Raw genomic sequence first — 18,857 nt, 5'->3', positions numbered from 1 at the left:
TGCTGAAGTTTTTGAGCTCAGACAATATCTATAGTGGAAAAGCTGGATTGGATTTTCAAATCCCATTTAATACTTCTTTTTATATTATTCAACAATTGGAACATAAAACCATTAGAGAATTTAAAGTCTTTAAACACTTATTTGTAGATGACACACTCACATATATATTGCCTAATAACAGTTTTTGGTCTTAAAGTAATATATATTTTATTTTTGAATATTGCATTATGTATAGTTTCTGGTCATGTTTAGGCATTGAAAGGAATTACCATCTTTTTCCAAAGTAGTATCCATTTTCCCTTTTGGAATCAACACTTGAGCAGACATACAGGTCAAATAAGAAAATGCCTTAAACAATGACCTACGCTACTATATTTTCCCATTTACATCCCAGTGCCTTATAGGAACAATTGTAATACTATGGTAAAGTATATAATTCTACTATAAAAATGCATGCAAATATATTTGACACAGTCCTTGATTGCAATCCTCTAGGTTAGACTTTCTGCACATTCTTTAAAGAATAATCCACATAAAATGGTTGTGGAATTCTGTGGCTATTCTCAGTTTGCTCCTGACCTGATTAGTTCCTAATGTTTTAATGGCTAAAGGGTACAATATCTTTGCAAAGAAGCAAAATATAAAAGCTATCTGTATATTTTCAATTAAAACAAGTGAAATGGAAATCGAAGCAACAAAAATTGTTGCATCCTTTTTAGCATCTTAAAAACTCCCCAATCTGGTAATTGGGGTAACTTTAACTTCCGACTTTTGCTTATTCTAAATTTCTTCCTTTTATTTGTTCATTTGTCAGTTACATACTCTTTTCCTCTAGCTCCCTCAAAAAATACTTGAGAAGCACCTGTCAACGTACTCCCATTCCCGACAGGTTTCCTAATTATTTTTTGCTTGTTCTCAATTTTTGTAAGATATGTCCTTCAGGGTGCACATACCTACTCATGGATAGGACTGCCAGATAAAATGCAGGTCCCTTTCATCCAACTGAATTTGAACTTGAAATAAACAATGATTTTTTTTTAAAGTATGTGTCATGCAATTAATTGAAACATGCTAAAATAGTTGTTGGTTGTTTGTCTGGAATTAAAATGCAACTGGCCATCTCCTATTTTTGTTTGATGAATCTGGCAATCCTACATTTAGAGGAATTTAACTTTCTCTAGTAGTGAGTTGCCTGAAAACTTGCATACTCTCATACAGGAAGCCGTAGCTATGGGATCTAACAGTCTTTGCAAGTTGATCAAGAAGCTGTGTGATCACCAATTGCCTGCTTGCTGTGTCACAATTGATCATGTGCTGACTCCAAAGCAACCTACCCCTTAAAGCCTTTGTGTGTTGCCCGACATCATGCTGCATTTTTGAATGCAATGCTGTCTGTTGTGCTTTGATGCTTTCCAACCTGATGTGGCCAAGGTGGAAGTCAATTCAGCTGTCCTCAGCCAGTTTTAACCAACTTTGTAAGGGGCATGAAATTCAGTAGCTGCTTTGGGTGCGAGCACACTCATTCTCTTGCCAGTCTTGTTTTGTCTGAAAATTCTCTCCAAGTATGAGGTGTATCAACAATTCAATCATGTATAGGAGATGGTACTGAAAAACTTCTTCTCCAATAGCATTTATAAATGTGCTTTGAAATCTAGAAAGTTCAATTTCCATTTACTCCAGACCCATATTCCAAAGTATTCATTGTCATCCATGGGAAAAGAAAACCAAGCAATTCTAGAACTTAGAGGGGCCTAATAATAAAACAGGGAAGTTATTGATGAAAACAATAGATACTTCTTTTTTTATTTATATTAATGCTGATGTAAATGTAAAAGGAAAAGGGCAATTTGAATACAAGATTATTACATAAGAGTCATTAAACAATTACAGAAGAGCATTGTTACAATGTGGAAAGACCATGTATGTGTACCTAATTAAGTTTCCTTTGAATATGAAGTTTAGTAGTCTAGGTACATATCCAAGCTATCTATTTCAATTGTATGAAAACCATATCATAACTTATTTTAGGTATAAAAGAAGAGTTATGCAAGTAGTAAGACTAATATTAAACACATTTCTAGATTTTTGAAATCTTTATTGATAAAGACTGGCTTATAAAATAAACATGTACATCCAATGTAGTAGGAACTCCTGCCTTTCTTGGACTTAACTTTCACAATGAAATTAATCTTTGCCTTTATTTAAATCAAAATTAATTAATAAGGTTGGTAACCTTTTACCAGACCAAGAAGTAAACATTTGAGTTGTTCTTTTAAAACATGAGTTGGAAGATCTTAATCTCATTTCTTATAAATCCTCATACATTTACTTTATAAAAACTAAAATCTGTCCTCAAAGCCTAAAGCCTTTAGAGAATAGATGAAACATCAACAAAGAGAATTGGATCTCTAATTTAACACTCCCACAAGGAAATAATTTCACATAAATTTTTTATCATTTCAAAGGGAATGGATCTGTCAATACTGAAATTAACTATAAATTATACACCAAACTTAAGTTCACCTGAAACTCCACATTTAGGCTTTACTCTGCAAGGAAGTGAAAAACATTCACTGACATCTCTAAGAAATATCCAATCCCACAGCCAACTTGAAGGTCAATTTAGTTTATTTAGAATGGCTTACTTTACTTGGCGGAAATCAACTTGGTTTTCTAAAGTAGTTGTGATGATTTAATCTGTAATTTTTACTCTAGTGTCTTATTCTAACCTTAAACTCCTTCACAAGAGGAGCTTTTGTCTTCTTCAGAATTGCATATGTGTTTAAAATACGCCGATGTTTAAAATCCTCTTCTCTTGAGACAGTTACAACAGGCTTTCAATTGAGAACGTCTGATTTCTAACCCTCACCTTTCATGCTGCAGCTTAAGCCCCCTTCCATACGTTGATGTAGCAAAAAGATGCCTTGGGAATGATGTTGGTACCCAGTGCTGCTCACCTCACCAGATGGCGCTGTTAACAATTACTTAACTCAATTCTCAATGACTGTCTCCAGTAACTGCATATAATTCAGTATGCTCGTTAATGTGAAGTAGGTGACCTCCTTTGCAAATCAAATTCTTATATGATTAGTCATTGTCTAGTCTCATGACAAAAAATCAGATGTAAAATAGTAGTTTATTTCAGACAATATTTTTGAGAAGAAATTATCTGTGGTACGTAATGTGGTATTTTGCCATGTATTGATTTGATCTTCAGCTCTTAGACTTTCTCACCAAAAGGAGTCCAAATTGGGATCACATAGTTAAATGAAAGATTTTAGGATGACAGGATAAGAGGATTTCTCAACCAGAATAAGTCTAAGTTATGCAAAGCGCATTGCCAAGTTATACCTCAGGGTCTCCTGGATATTTGGGTAAGTTTAATAGTTTCTCCTGGATTGATCAAAATGAAAGATATGTTTGTCTTATCTGTAAGAAGATGGATAAGATATAGAATTGTATTAGCCATACTAAATAATTATGCCTTTTTGACTTCTTAAATCCTTGGATATAATGCTGATTTTCTCAAAAAGGGACATCTGTGTTCTTTCTCATCCAGAACAGTGGGTTTATTTATGATTGGACACTCTTTGTTTCTTGGCAGCGTGGGGAGACAGCACTGCACATGGCAGCCCGGGCAGGCCAGGTGGAAGTGGTCCGATGCTTACTGAGAAATGGTGCCCTTGTTGATGCCAGAGCCAGGGTAGGTGCTGGTTACTGGGGTTCTCCTCAATGTAATGCATGAATTCCATCTGTAGGAGAATGTAGGAGTCTTCAAGTCCTTGATGACAAATGCTGTGGACTATAAGTCATATCAATTCAATAACATATTTCCAGGCAATCAAAAGCACTATGTAAGTATAACCAGGACTTGGTTATTGAATATCCTGTTAGTAACTTATAGCAGAAGTTTCATGAAAGCTATGAACCTTTGTGTATTGCTTCCTTTGTAAAAGGAGTTAAGGCTCACCAAGTCTCGTTGGAACACAATAAAATAGGAGATTGTGATGTTTCTATCGTGATTCTCGTGGACTACCTGGTATAGGGTTTTAGGGAGCCAGACTCCCCCCACACTCCTCATTGCTTACCTCTTCTCATAAGTCTTTGCTTCAGCACATTCCCAGGTCTCTGTGTTAACTTTGCCTTAGGGCAGCAGATTCAGTTTGCTCAATTCAACTGGGAAACAGCTACTATAACCTGAAAAGGTCTTCTGTCCTTGACAAAGTGGGAGATGTTCTCATAAAAATACACATGGTCTTTCCTTTCGCAGTTTGAGACACGGCCACACCAAAAATTGAATTAAAGTACGTACAACAGCTGTTTCTTTTCTCAAACCAGATATCAGAACTGGCCATTGAAAAACAGCAGAGTAGAACACATTCTGTATTGGAGTACAGATTTGAGTCCCTGTTTCTCTGGACTCCCAAACCAGATTCCTGCTAAGGTATACAGGAAGCAATGAATAAAGGACCAAGTCTCTGGATTCCTGCCACCTTCATGGAAGATCCCAGTGTTTTTGCTTCCTGGCTTTGACCTGCCCTGCCTTGGTTATTCTATTGGATATGTAGGGAGTAAAATAGTGCATGAAATATTCTACCCTGCTCCCTGAATCTTCCTCATTCTCTGTCACTCTTCCTTTAAAATAAATAAATAAAATTTTCTTAACATTTTTGTTAAATGCCTCATGGTCTGAAACACAAGGAAGAGTGCTTGAAAATTTACCTAAGCTTAGGCCACCCTCAGTGAAGCATGTCCACTGCTTAGCTATGGTTTCAATGGGTCATATTCACTATGACTCTCCCAGTACTCATTGACTAACACATCCTAGGGTGTCACTTTCACCTGCCTCTAGGCACAGCTGGGGAAAGGAAATCCAGCAACACAGATGTTCACATCCTTGTCCTCCAGTTCCTTGATTTTTACCTATTGTTTCTATTTTTATAACTATTCATTTTCCCAATTCCTGTACTTTTTTTCTCCATCTTTCAGAGAAACTTTCATCTCCTAATCTGTTGCCAATCTTTTTCATGTTAAGAGTCACCTTGTTCTGTTAGTTTTCATGATCACTTTAGTCTGTATGCATTTCTATAGAATATACAGTCAAAAAATTTTCTTTAAAACTCTGGGATGCAGCCATGGTATAACAGGCTTATCTTCCACCTGTAGCACCAGCATCCCAAAGGAGAAGCAGTTTGTGTCCTCGTTGCTTCACTTCCAATACAGCTATCTGTTTATGGCTTGGGAAAGTAGCAGAGGCTGGCTTGGATGCTTGGGTCTTTGTGCCCAGGTTGGAAATGAGGAAGAAGCTCCTGGTTCAATAATTCATTGTATGCCTTTCTTTTAGGTTTCTTTTAAGGATAAGGTCATGCTTGAAGGAGGTATATAGATTGCAGTTTTTTAGATTGCAAATTTTTATACAATTCCAATTCCACTACCAAAATAGAATACTATTACTTTTCAGTTACATCCCATCATCCTGAAATCATGCAATGCCACTTAATCTCTTCCTTTGGTCTTGTTTTTTAATCTTTAAAGACTGCACTTATTTGGACAGATCTCTATTCTATCTTTTCTCCATTCATACTTAGCTCTGAAATCTGGCCTAACTTTTTCTTCTTTATTGTGACATGTCCTGGAAAGATCATGAAGATGTAGCTCTTTCATATTTAAGGTTGCACTCAACTTTCTTTTTACAAGACAATTGGTTTGGCCTGGTTTTCTTAATACTGAAAACATTATTCCCACCTACACATTACAGTCAAGTGCTTTCTTGAGCCCTCTTGAACTTATCTGTCCTGTCCCTTTATACCCAGCTACATCCTCTGCCTGTTTTTAGATGAAATGTACTTGGCAAATAGTTTACTCATTTGTTGCTTGCCAATGTTCTATTTCATCTTTGAAGTCCTGGATGCAAGTACCGGGCCCATCTGCAATGTTTCCTGGATCAACATCTTTTTATACCAGATTACAATATCTTCTTTATGCCCCGTTTGTCCTTGGAAAAAAATTGAGCAGCTTTTGTATCCTTGGCTTGCTGAGTAAAGTAAGAACAAAGATTTTCCAGCACCCTTCATCTTTTTTTCTTGATACAGTTCCCAGAATAAATCCTACCCCTACGTGAAAGCTCTTGGATAAGAGTCTAGATCTTGGAATTTCTGGACTAGGTTTTTCTTCTTAAAAATCCAGAGTTAGTTGTTACTTAAACAAAGTGAAGAACGAGCCTTTGTGAGTTGACAAATATTTGAGAGTACCCAGAAAAATATCAAAATAATATCAAATTCATGGAAATGTATACTTTTTAAATGCTACGATAGATTTTGTGATCAAATAGGTTACTTCTATAGCAAAACATATTAAGTGTGGTCAGAGCAGCAATGGTTTCCTCTTCATGTCAGATTCCAGAAAGACATCAAGAAACTTCTAAGTGAAATATATTATTAGTGAAGCTTGGTCAGCCTGGCACTAATTTTCACTTGACTTGAGTTGTAGGAGGAACAGACACCTTTGCATATTGCCTCCCGCCTGGGTAAGACAGAAATTGTCCAGTTGCTTCTACAACATATGGCTCATCCTGATGCAGCCACTACAAATGGATATACACCACTGCACATCTCTGCCAGGGAAGGCCAAGTTGATGTGGCATCAGTCCTCTTGGAAGCAGGAGCAGCTCACTCCTTGGCTACCAAGGTAAGGAGAACAGCTTCATGACTACATGGGCCAATGGATATCTGATTCAGAAGCCTTCTACCCTCCAATGTCAGGAAGGGCTGATTTCATTTAAAACTGACTTTTCTATTTTAGATTCATTTTCCCAGTGGTTAAAATGGGTTGTGAAGCTCCATAAAATATCAGTACGGAGGGCTGGATTCTATTCTAATTAATGCCAGTATTGTTTTATCATCTAAGCATCTAATACATTCATCTGTTGCTCAATGACAGGGACATGAACTAAGGAATTTATAGTTTGGCAATTTTATGATTGCACAGACATCATAGAGAATAATTATGCAAAGTAATGTGGCTACAGTGGCACTATGCCAAACAATCTTTTAGGACCACCAACATGTAGGCAATCCATTGTTGACCAATTTGTAATTATGTGATACACAACTAACATGACTTCTAGAAAGCAAGTACTACTTTTTATTCCTTTACAAAATAGAAAACATATTAATAAGAGGGAAAAATAAGATTCCCAAATACTGTGTATTGAACTGGGATTACTAATGCGGAAGAAAATAGCACAGTAGGTGACAGTACAGTATTTTTTGAGAGTTGTGGTACTAAATAGGAATTCACTAAATGTCACTTTACTAATCATAGAGTCAGCCATTTCTTCTTGGATCTCACATTCCCATTTCAATCTTCACTCTCCCTTGTACCAACTATACTCTGCCAAGATATTCGCAATGTCCAATGGGAGTTCAATTGGAATATCATAAACTTATTAGTTATCGACATCAAGCAAAAAATATACACCAGCATGAATTTCACTGATTTTCAAAGCTTCATAATAGGGAAAGGTCATTTTTGTTTCACATTTTATTTGAAATTCATTATTTTCAGATGACTTAGACTAAAACATGGACACACTCAGCTGATGAAGCAAAAAGAATGGAGCTAGCGCAGAAGACAAAAAAAAAAAATTACAGGTGAAAGTCATGAAGAAGTGAATTTGTCACCGGACAAAATACTTCCTTCAAAGAATGATTCAAAGGAACAAAAAGGCCTTATGAACTTGTTCCTAGAATTATTCAGTATAAATACTTCCTCCTGGGAGAAGGTGTGCCTAAACATGAGCTGAGGCAGTGACATGGCCCATGTTCTCTTGGACAAAGGAAGAATCCAGTTACTATTAAGGCTTATTTGCTTTTCTGTGGCTGTTAAACAGTTGTTTTAATATCAGAGATTGATCAGTATACCAATCCTGAAGCCAGAGTTTACAATTCTTTCTTTAAAAAAATAAACTTTCCAACAAATATAATAATGGAAAGTATAACCGAAGACTTGATTTTTTTTTACCAGATCAAAGTATAACAAATAAAATATAATATATACAAACACAAAAACAAGAAATAAAGCATAACCTCTTGTTTTTCAAAGATTTTTGGGATTTAGAAACTAAATCTAGGGGCCAGCACTGTGGCATCTTGGGTTAAGCCCTCACCTGCCATACGAGCGTCCCATATGGGCATCAGTTGGAGTCCTCTACTTGCCATCCAGCTCCCTGCTGATGCACCTGAAGAAGCACCAGAAAATGGCCCAAACACTTGGGCTCTTCCCTGGATGAAACTCTTGGCTCCTGACTTCGATCTGGCCTATTCCTGGCCCTTAGAGTCATTTGGGAAATGAACCGATATACGAAAGATCTTTCTCTGGCTCTCCTTCTGGACTTCTGTATTTTAAATGAATGTTTAAAAAAAACCTTACAAAAACAAAACACAAAACTATCTAATTCAAAGTAAAGTAGGACATTAAAATGGGAGAAACTGCTGAACAGAGCCACTAATGGTATGAGTAGAGTTGAGTAGTAGCTGAGTCTTCATTACAATTACTTGGTGTTTATAAATAACAGCAGGCAAATGCAGTCCTGAGGAGATTAACACGGGAGCAAGTGTGACTTGAGAGATGATTTCCAACCTGGATTTTGTGATCCCACACTAAATATTTAATGTAGTTTTGGTTAACAGTTTCCAAGTTTATAATAAAGTTTGAATCGTTGTTTCAGTAGGACTCTAAGGATGAAAAGGTTTTTCTTTTCCTCCTCACCATCTGATTTGTCTCAAACAATTCCATTGTTCCCAAGTTTTACCCCAGTCATTGCGTGCTTTGAGTGTAGCGAAGGGAGTTTAAACGAAAGGATGAAATACTTCCTGCGTTTGTTCCACACTTGGAAAAAGCCAGGATTCACTCTCTTCCAAGAACTTATTAGGACCAAATGTTTTTAAAAGGAGCTAAAGGGAGGGGGGAGTCATCTTCATTAAAAATATTTTGGTGACTCTGTGCAAAGGACAATGTTGCATCATTGCATCTTGGAAGTTATTCTCTGTTCCCCATCAAGGCTGACATGACCCACGACAAGCATAGTCAAGCCAGGCATACTTGCTGTGTGCGTTTTACAGGTCTTGGTCAGTGTCAGAATTGTCCCACTCCCACTGTGGTGCCAAGAGAACATGTGGTTAAGCTGTCTGGCCAAAAGGATGGATTTGAGATTACAGTGTAGGAACTGTGCCATTCTCAAGATTTTAAATCCAGGGAGTCATCTGTTTTTAAAAGACACTGCTAATTACAGAACACAGCTATCATCCAGGCACACAATACACCAAATGTCTAGGTACAAATATGTAGGAGAGCAGTCTTAAAAAAGCAAACTTTAAAGTTTTGGTCTGTTTAAAAGTCTGGTGTTAATCAGTCCACCATCGTGCCAGAAATGGCGTGTATTACCCAAAAGGAATCTTTTGGTACTCTCCTAGGGGGTTGGGACAGCACTCCAGACGAAGGTTGCTTTGAGACTGTGAGCGTTTTTTGTTCTGTAGACCATTTATCCTGCTCTTGTTGCAGGAAATAATCGGTCAACTGATTCACAAAAAATTACTTTTTCCACTGGTGTCAAAATAACCTAAAAATTAAATGATGAGATTTGGATTCCAGGTGTTACAAAAAGTATTGGCGGGGGTGTTGGGGAGGAATGTTGGGAAGATGACAGCTGTTGTCTCAATCCCAGTAATTTTATAAGAACCCCACGCCCCCTAAAGCTGGGGCTGGTTTACTCACGTTACAAAGTCTAATTTCAATTCCTCGACACAATTTCCGTTGTTCAGTCCACCAAGCTAAATTTCAACATTAAATTTCATACCTTACCAGGGTCCTTGCTTATGGCTAACACATTTTATGCTACCAGTAATTTCTGCAGACATAGATGAGTATAGTTGGCTTAAGACGTTAACAAATAAGACAGATTTCGTTATAAACATTTCTGGTTTTTCACATTGCAGAAAGGCTTTACTCCGCTGCATGTAGCAGCCAAGTATGGAAGCCTGGATGTGGCAAAACTTCTCTTGCAACGCCGTGCCGCCGCAGACTCTGCAGGAAAGGTAAGTCTTTTCAATGGTGTGTTTTTAAGAACTAAATTACCCTGAGAGATTTGGAGATGTGAGAGGAACAAGAAGACACGAGATGAAGCGATGCCAAGCAGATATGCTGGGACTCTGCCCATCGCTTTGAGCACACACTGGTTCAGGCTGACCTGTTAGTGTGCTTGTCACGGACAGGGCTCAGAACGTCTCTGTGTAAAGATCCATGCACTGTGAATGCAGTAATTCTTACATAGTACTTTTACCTTTATTTGCTACGACCGTGAAGATATTCTTTGCTATCTGTAACCTCCACCAATACTTTTCCATTTTAGCTACATTCTTAATATTAAAATTATTAGATATTTGTTTTCTTTATTTCTATCAGCTCTATTAATTAATTAACATGGAATTAATCTTTGTCAGTGTCCATCCATCCTGACAGCTTCAGGGTAGCTAACGCTAATTTATTAATGCTGAAACTTAAACACACCCTTTACAGAATGGCCTTACCCCACTCCATGTTGCTGCTCATTATGACAACCAGAAGGTGGCGCTGCTGTTACTGGAGAAGGGTGCTTCCCCTCATGCCACTGCCAAGGTGAGGACACAGAAAAGGATGTATGTAAGGTGTAACTGTGATCTGAAAGCGTGTGGGCACTGATTTGGAAACACATGCTATGGTAAAACTGCGACTAGTCCTAATAATAGCTTTTAACACTGACATGAAAAAATTTCTAACAATTGCGTCTATGAAACCTTTTAGATCTGCAGGGGGTTAGTAAATACTAAGGGGCGTATGTCTATAAACTGGTAGACATGAATCTTACTGCCAAGACTAAGGCTTTTCGTCTCTAAGGCTTTTGGGACTAATGTCTGTGGACAGGACATTTGCCACCATTTAAATTGCCCTTGTATTACTCTGAAAATACACACGAATGTGACATAAAACATAAAGTCATCATTTGTTAATTCAGAAAACATACATTTTGATACTGTATCAGGGTTTACTTTCAAAAGTAAAAAGGACTTGGCCCGCCATGGTAGACTAGCAGCTAAAGTCCTCACCTTGCACGAGCCAGGATCCAATGTGGGAGCCAGTTCTAATCCCAGTCGAGGATGGCCCAAAGCCTTGGGATCCTGCACCCATGCGGGAGACCAGAAGAGGCAATGGGCTCCTGGCTTCGGATCAGCTCAGCTCCAGTCACAGGGGGCGCATGGGAAGTGAATCATTGGACAGAAGATCTTCCTTGTTGTCTGTCCTCCTCTCTGTAGAACAGATTTTCAAATGAAATAAATCTTAAAAAAAAATGATAAAGATAAAAAGACTGTTATGGGAAAATACTCATGCTATAATATGTATGTGCCACACACTGTGCTGATCATTCTGCATGCCACACCTCATTTCATTTCATAATAATCCAAGAGATTAGTATTATAATGTTCTCCATCTTTCAGATAAAAAAAAAAGCTGGTTTAAATAGATTAGTTTTTTCAAAGTCATGTGATTTCTGTTTGACCTCCAAGTGCTCTTTAACTACTAGATTAATTAGGTTGCAAAGCAAAAAAGAGATTTCTTCCACTTCTATTTTGCGTTAGAAAAGATAACACCTGTTTTCCATGAACTTTTTGAAGCTTTTTCCTATGCTTATATGCATTATACATATAACAAATTGATACATAATTTTATGATAAAATGATATATATAAGTATATGCTATCCAGGATTGTATTCCATGTATATATTACATGTAATGATATAAGTAATATAACACATGTGTCTATTAACATACACACCTTTTCATTCCACTAAGTAACTTGTAATCAACTACCTGAACTTTCAAAACGCAGTCAAATTTTTATAATTATGCATAGAGTTCTTATTCCTTTACATCTTTTTCTCAATAATCTCATCAAGTGCATTTTTTGGTCTTTCTTCACACTGCACACTGCTTGAGGATAATCATATGTCACTCACTTGCATACTGTTGAAACCCCATAAGAGTATTTTTGCAAGTTCTCAACAAATTTGCATGAAAGGGTGAATACTGAACACTATTTCAATGTGATGAGAACACATCTCACGTAGCACAATGGTAGTTTCTTGTGTAGTTATCCAAGCTGACCATTTGCAACATGGTCATGAAAACTAAAGACTATCTCATACCATTAGTGACCTTTCACTATGTGAAAAGATAGGATTACATAATTTAATAAGAGGGAAAACTAAAACAAGTATTCTAGAACTCTTATGCTACCAATACAAGAAGAATAGATTATTAAATACTGTGTACGGTTTTCCTAAAGAAATCATGGCAGTCTGCATCTCTGGCTTCTGCCATGTACGGCTTCTACTCAGATACGCATAACTGAGTCTGCATGGTGGGGGTAAACTGACCCCTCTACTCCTGAGGCCACAGTGGACCAGGTGCCCTGGCAAGCTTCCCCTGGTGTTTGCTATCGACTGGCTCAGCTTGTGGCTAAGCAGTGGTTCTTCAGTTCTTTGGCCTCTGCAAGCAGATTGGTGTGACTCCCACCAGCCTCTCCATTCTGAACACTCTGCTCACCATTCCTGCTCCATCCAGCACACACCCATTGGGTCCTGAGGCTCTTTGCTTACTCCTAACACAATCCTAAAACTTGCTCTCCATAGAGAGGGTATCAGTTACTGATTACAAATGTTTGTACACTCTGTGAGATGGGAGGCTCTTCAGATCTGTCTCCCAAGCAAAAAAGTCCTCTTCCTTTGCCAAAACTGACACCCGGGTTGTTGTGCTTCCCCCATCTGTCTTGATGTAAATCTTGCTAGGCTAATGCCGTCACTCTTTAGTTGGTGGAGTGTATGCTGCAGAAATAAGGGAAATTGGGAACAAAATATCAAAAATGAAATGCCTAAATATATGACATCTGCAAAAATCCATTTGCCATTTTATTCGGTAGAACCCATGAACCCAAGTGCAACCTTCAGAAGCAGCTGGATTATGTGGGACTATGATTAGATCCACAAAACTTTTCCAAGGAGTGTTCCTAGTAGAAATATTATTTGTCAAAAGTCAAAGATGCCTATTTTCACTTAGAGAGATGGGACAGAATAGGAAATGGTCCAAAATTTGATGGTGTCTTAAAACTTAAGAAATGGCATCACCTAAAAATGCCCCTTATTTTTGTCTCAGAAGAAGCAGTGGATCATTATTCTGTGTTACCCTTCATCATATCACAGCTAATGGCATAGTCTTTGTTTTTCATTTCTATCACACATTCATCATGAAAAATTCTATCAGATGTAATAAAGGAAAGAAAAAAAAACATGTTACAGTCTGAGTGCTCTTTGTTTGTTTCTGTTTTAATTAAGAGTAAGATTTCAAGATAGACTCTTGTAAGCCAAGTATAAATTATCTTGGTCTACTCCACAAAACCCCCTGGTAAAACTAGTAGTCTCATGTTTCTACATTTGAGGTGACAGGCATTGACCAAAATGTGAGATCTAGAATTTGAACTGACCACAGGATTAATAGAAGTCCATTTTGTGGTTTAATGCCTCTTCCATTTTCATGCAACTCCTTAAAGACAGGGATCACATCATGTTCACTATTCATATTTCTACACCCAGGACACTGTCTGGCCTATGCTAAACATCCAGTAATATTTGCTAAGTAGATAAAGAAATGTGGTGTCTATTCAGGAACACGTTGGTAGAACTGCTGTAACAGGATCATAGAAGTAATAACCACTTAATTCTTACTGCTAAAATCACAGTTGAAATGTGGCTTTCATTTATGGGTAATGTAATTCAAAAGCAATACTGACACCTAGAATCAGTTCAGAACAAAGTGCCCTTCACAGAAGAGCTCTAGAAACCATGTTTCTTCAGCTTTAGATGAAGAAAGGAGAAAGGTTAGCTTGGAAAGGAGAATTCTAAAACAAAACATGAAAATCACCCCCAGATATTTGAAGGAAGATTACATGGAAGAGGAACCAAACTTATTTTAAATTGCTCTTTAGCAACAAACCAATGTTGTAAGGAGGGAAATTTCAGCTTTAGGACTTTTGTGTCCGTCTTTCTCACAGTAAATGGGGTGTCTTGTAACTTTGGTTGCAAAGATTTGGATATTGTTGGGTGGTATCATTATGATAAGTTAGAGCATGGATTAACTATAAACTCACTTTTAACTTTTCTGCTGACTTGAGAGAGACTCTTGTTTTCTTCTAAAAAGATACTAGAACAGTTGATAAACTTATTAAATGTGTGTTTTTTTTTTAGAATGGCTATACTCCTTTACATATTGCTGCCAAGAAGAATCAAATGCAAATAGCGTCCACACTCCTGAATTATGGAGCAGAGACTAACATTGTGACAAAGCAAGGAGTCACTCCACTCCACCTGGCCTCGCAGGAGGGGCACACAGATATGGTCTCCTTGCTTCTGAATAAGGGAGCCAATATTCATATGTCAACCAAGGTATCCTACTCTTGCTTGTTGCTTGCATCAGGAGTCTTTTGGGTGAATGTAAACAGGTGCCAATCAGAGGTAAATTAGAACGAACAGGGAGATGTGACAGAAGAAAACAGAAAGATCTTATGGACCCTGGAGAGAAAAGAGTCAAACTTTATGGACCACCAAAAAGCCATTAAGAAGCAAGCGAGGGTCTGCAGACTGAGTGTTTTGTCACATTTTTGCGTAAAGTGTTTGGCCACACTTTTGTGAATTAATTTTTCTCTGCAAGTCATTTCATTCATCTTATTCTGTAATCTGGTTTTTCTGCTTCTTTGTGGTGACACAAGGGATTACCCCTTAGCTTTAATGTCGGCCATCCACAGTTCAAGCAATAAGCCCAGACTGCTCTCATATCGGCTAGGCCTACTTCCAAATTCCAGCTAAAAAAAGAGAGAGGAAGAGAGATCGACAGAGAGGTAGAATGATGTCAGTTTTGTCTGGGATTTGACCCAAACAAGTACATTCAAGGTGCCGAGCTCAAGTCCACACTCCATCATAATCTAGTTCTGAAATATCAGACATGCCTTGGGTAGGATTCAGAAAATTCAGAAAAAATACTAATGCTTTTAAGGCAACTTCAGCTTAGCTTGAGTGGTGGTCAGGAAGTCAGGGTTTTCATGAATTACTTTAGTCATTTCAATCTTTCTGCAGAAGAGATCTTTTCTTAGATTACAATGCAAGTTTGAATAGAAGGATAATCAAAGGAAGAAGGGAAGATACTATTCAAATTCAAAATAGTACATTTTATAAGTACATGTCTGTATCCACATCAATCTATCTGTATATCCCCAAATTAATCTGTTTTATACTTATATTCACGTATATGCATATATACTCCAGAGGAGTCAAGATTCTAAGAAACTATGGGCACTGAAATCAGGCTATTCAGAAGGTCATTATATTAATTGAGGATATTCTGACCATGAACATATAATATTTTATGTGATGTTTGTATATTGATGACGTTTGAGTTTAATGTGTATTAAAAAAATACAAATCTTCATTTGAAAATTTGCAAAAAAACCCAAAAAGCCCAACACATATGGAGGTAGGAGTAACATTCTAGAGAGTTCCTGTAATTCACCAAGTGGTCCTTCTGATAAGGAGATTTTTTAAATTTTATTTTTGATGATCTTTACATAGTTAATCAGGGTGGGAAGGGTCCAGGATCAGGGGAAAGTGGACAAAACCATTGTTTACACATTTTCTTTTTCTTCTTTCTTTGGAGAGGAGAGGACACAATGGGAGAGGCCACGCCCAACTTGCTCAGTAACCAATGTCATTCCATGGTCCCTGTTGTGGAGCATGTTCTGAGGGTTTCACCCAGGTGGTTTCAATAGTTCTGAGATGCAATTGATATCACAGCTCAAAGGATGAGGAAATCCTTCCAAGGTCAATTGGCTGATAGAGTCCACCTCAGAGTCTCCATTTGCCAAGAAGTTTGCTCTCAAGTTTCACTGGGGTAGTTGATCAATTTGTTCTGCCCTCTTTCCTCTGCAAACCAATAGTTGCTCGAGCCCAGCACAACCCTGCCCACCACACACTTGGCCCTCATGTACACCAGGGGGAGCTGAAGCCCAGTCAGAGCGACCCCCAACAACCCTCACTGGACCAGCCCCAAGTTCTGGTTCCTGCCAACATGTGTTGTGAACTGGTCTGGTCTGTCCCACATCCCAGTCAGCTCTTGTACACATCTTTGGACATTGAAGCTTAACTCAAACCAATCAACTCCACCCTCCAGTCCACAATCATGTCTGCGTGTGCCACCTCCTGTCCAGCCAGGCCTGCCCACAGTCCTGATTCTCATGCTCACCAGTGGAAGCTGCAGCCCATCAGAGAGGTGCTCACATACTCCCTAATGGGCTCACTTCTGCCCCGGATCTTGCACACTCCAGTTGGTTCTGCACTCTAGTTTGACAGGACTTGCCCCCAGTTCCAGCACTAGCCTGCTGATACTGCAGCAAAGCCCAGCCATCTTGCCCTTACTGCTGTACTAGTGGATACAATCAGTTAGCCCAGCCTGGCTCTCCCACTAATCCAGTTCACATGTAGACCAACAGGTGTTGTAGCCTTGCCCAACCTGGTCTCAGTTCTCACACTCACCAACCGGAACAGTGGTACAACAGGGGAGTTCCCACTACTGACTCATGGAAACCTTACTAGGTTCTCACACCTCCCCCTATCTCATGTGTGCAGGTGGGTGTGGTGGCTCAGTCTGGCATGGTCTGTCTCACCTCAGTTTTTGTTGGTGGGTGCTGTAGCTGGTCTGGACTGGTCTGCCCATGTTCCAGCTTGTGCTGGTGGTGCTGCCACACAACCTGGCACAGTCAATCCCCTGTCGCAGCCCTCATGTGAACTGGCTGGTGATGCTGCCAGACCCAGCCTTCCTTCAACCCATCCTGATTCTCAGATCTGCCCGTGAGTGTTAGGAAATGGCGCAGCCTGGCCCTCGCCTAGACCTGACCCATACCTATGCTGGCAGCTATTGTAACCTGGTCGGGATGGGCTCTCCTTTCCTTGGATCTTGCACTCACCTGCAAGGGCTGCACCCAGATAAGAATTCCCCAAGCTCCTTGTTGGGTCTCCTCCCAGTGGCAGATCTTGTGTATACTGGTGGGTCCTTGGCCTGAGCCGACTTAGTCAACCTCCTGTCCTGGCAGGAACAGTCTGTTTGCCTAACTGGCTCTTACCCATTCTTGTTCTTACTGTTGGGTGTTACAACCTAGTTATACCTAGTCCACTCCCTGACACAACCTCATGTGACCTAGCCCAGCCTGTTCTACACCCACTCTGGCTCTCATGAGCACCAGCAAATGCTGGAGTCTAGCCAAGCCCAGCGCACCCCAGACCCAGTTCATACCCATGCCGTCAGACACTGCAACCACATCTAGCCCAGACCATCACATTCATTCCAGCTCTCGCATTTACTGGTGGGAACCATAGCACAGCCGGGGCATACCCTTAGCTCCCCAACCAGGCACAGATTTTGCATGTGCCAGTGGTTGCTCTGACCCAACTTGGGTTAGCTTATCCCCTCTCTCTCTTGATCTTTGTCATCAGATGCTGCAGCCTGGACTGACCCAGCCTGCACTCAGTCCAAACTCTTGCTGGGGAGTGCAACAGCCTGGCCCTGCCCAGTCTGTTCCCATTTCTGACTCATGGAAACCAGTAGATGTGATAGCCTAGCATGCCCCTCATTCCAACCTTGCTTCTGCATTTGTCAATGGGCTTAGGTTGGCCTGGCCCTGTCTGGTTTACCCCCTTCCAAAAACAAATCACATTTACCAATAGGTGGAGCTACCCTAACAGATTTAACCAACACTCAGGCCTGCATCACATCTCACCACCAGGTGCTATGGCCCACCAGGGGAGTTTACCAAGTTCCTCCACCAGTTCCACTCCCAGACTCAGATCTCATATGTGCCAGCAGGTGCTAGATCCTTACTGGTAGCATACTATCCTCTCTGTCCCATCCTATGTATCAGTGGTAGATGTTGCAGCCTGGCCCACCCCACACTATATTCTTGGGTGTGCCCGTGAGTGCTGCAGCCTGGGTCAACCCAGCCAATACCCAACCTCAGTACCCATGAGTGTCAGGGATTCCATGGTCATGCCTACCTCAGCATGCCACCAGCTCCAAAGGAAACCAGTTGCAATTACAAATCACAGGGGTGGGTCCACACACCCCTGATAGAATCTGCCCCCAGATTCAGTTCTCTTGCATACTGGTTAGTACCATGGTCCTGCTTAACATTTCCTGTACCAGCTATGACTCTCACTGACAGGTACCGTGGTCTAGCCCTGCCAGGTATGCCCCCAGCCTAAACTTCAGTGGTATTTGGCATTAGTCAGTCTTAACGATCCCAGTTCTGATCTCCCACAAGGGTGGTGCTTCGGTCTGACCTTTGAAAGCCCTCATGTTCTCCCCTCAAGTTGAAACCCTGGGTGACCCAGGGCTCCACTGCCTGGGGCCCCACCACCAGGACGAACCAGCCTACCTGGCTCTCAACACATGGCTGCGTAGGCCTCTAACTTGAGCCCAGTTGCCTGGAAGGCAGCCCTCAGGGGAGGCCAGCTCTTCAGCAATTGTTTTTTTAAATGATACAATTCCATAGGCTTTGGGATTTCCTTTACCCCATCCCCCAATTCCCTTTCCCCTATTGATTTTTTCCCTATATTATTTAAATAGTATAGCCCTTCATAAGCAGTTTAAGTCCATCATTCTGCTTTTTAACTGTATTTGAAATTGCAGTAATGGACAATGGCAGAGAGTCTATTATCCTATTGTCA

The 18,857-nt window shown here is 39.8% G+C and overlaps 1 protein-coding gene across 7 annotated transcripts in view; it reads left to right on the top strand.

Moving 5' to 3' along the window:
• Positions 1-18,857, top strand: part of ANK2 (ankyrin 2) — a 306,741-nt gene that overhangs the window by 193,366 nt on the left and 94,518 nt on the right. For all 7 annotated transcript variants that reach the window (XM_040966587.1, XM_040966586.1, XM_040966588.1 and 4 more), the window contains 5 exons: positions 3,605-3,703; positions 6,490-6,687; positions 9,996-10,094; positions 10,576-10,674; positions 14,334-14,531. In XM_040966587.1, the coding sequence (XP_040822521.1) occupies positions 3,605-3,703; positions 6,490-6,687; positions 9,996-10,094; positions 10,576-10,674; positions 14,334-14,531 (693 nt within the window). The remainder of the gene's footprint in view (positions 1-3,604; positions 3,704-6,489; positions 6,688-9,995; positions 10,095-10,575; positions 10,675-14,333; positions 14,532-18,857) is intronic.

Source organism: Ochotona curzoniae, unplaced genomic scaffold (assembly GCF_017591425.1).
Source record: "Ochotona curzoniae isolate NIBS_2020 unplaced genomic scaffold, NIBS_Ocur_1.0 scaffold_4506, whole genome shotgun sequence".
In the NCBI taxonomy this organism is placed as follows: Eukaryota; Metazoa; Chordata; class Mammalia; order Lagomorpha; family Ochotonidae; genus Ochotona; species Ochotona curzoniae.
The sequence above is the reverse complement of the archived record's forward strand: the minus strand, read 5'-3'. Positions and strand labels throughout refer to the sequence as shown.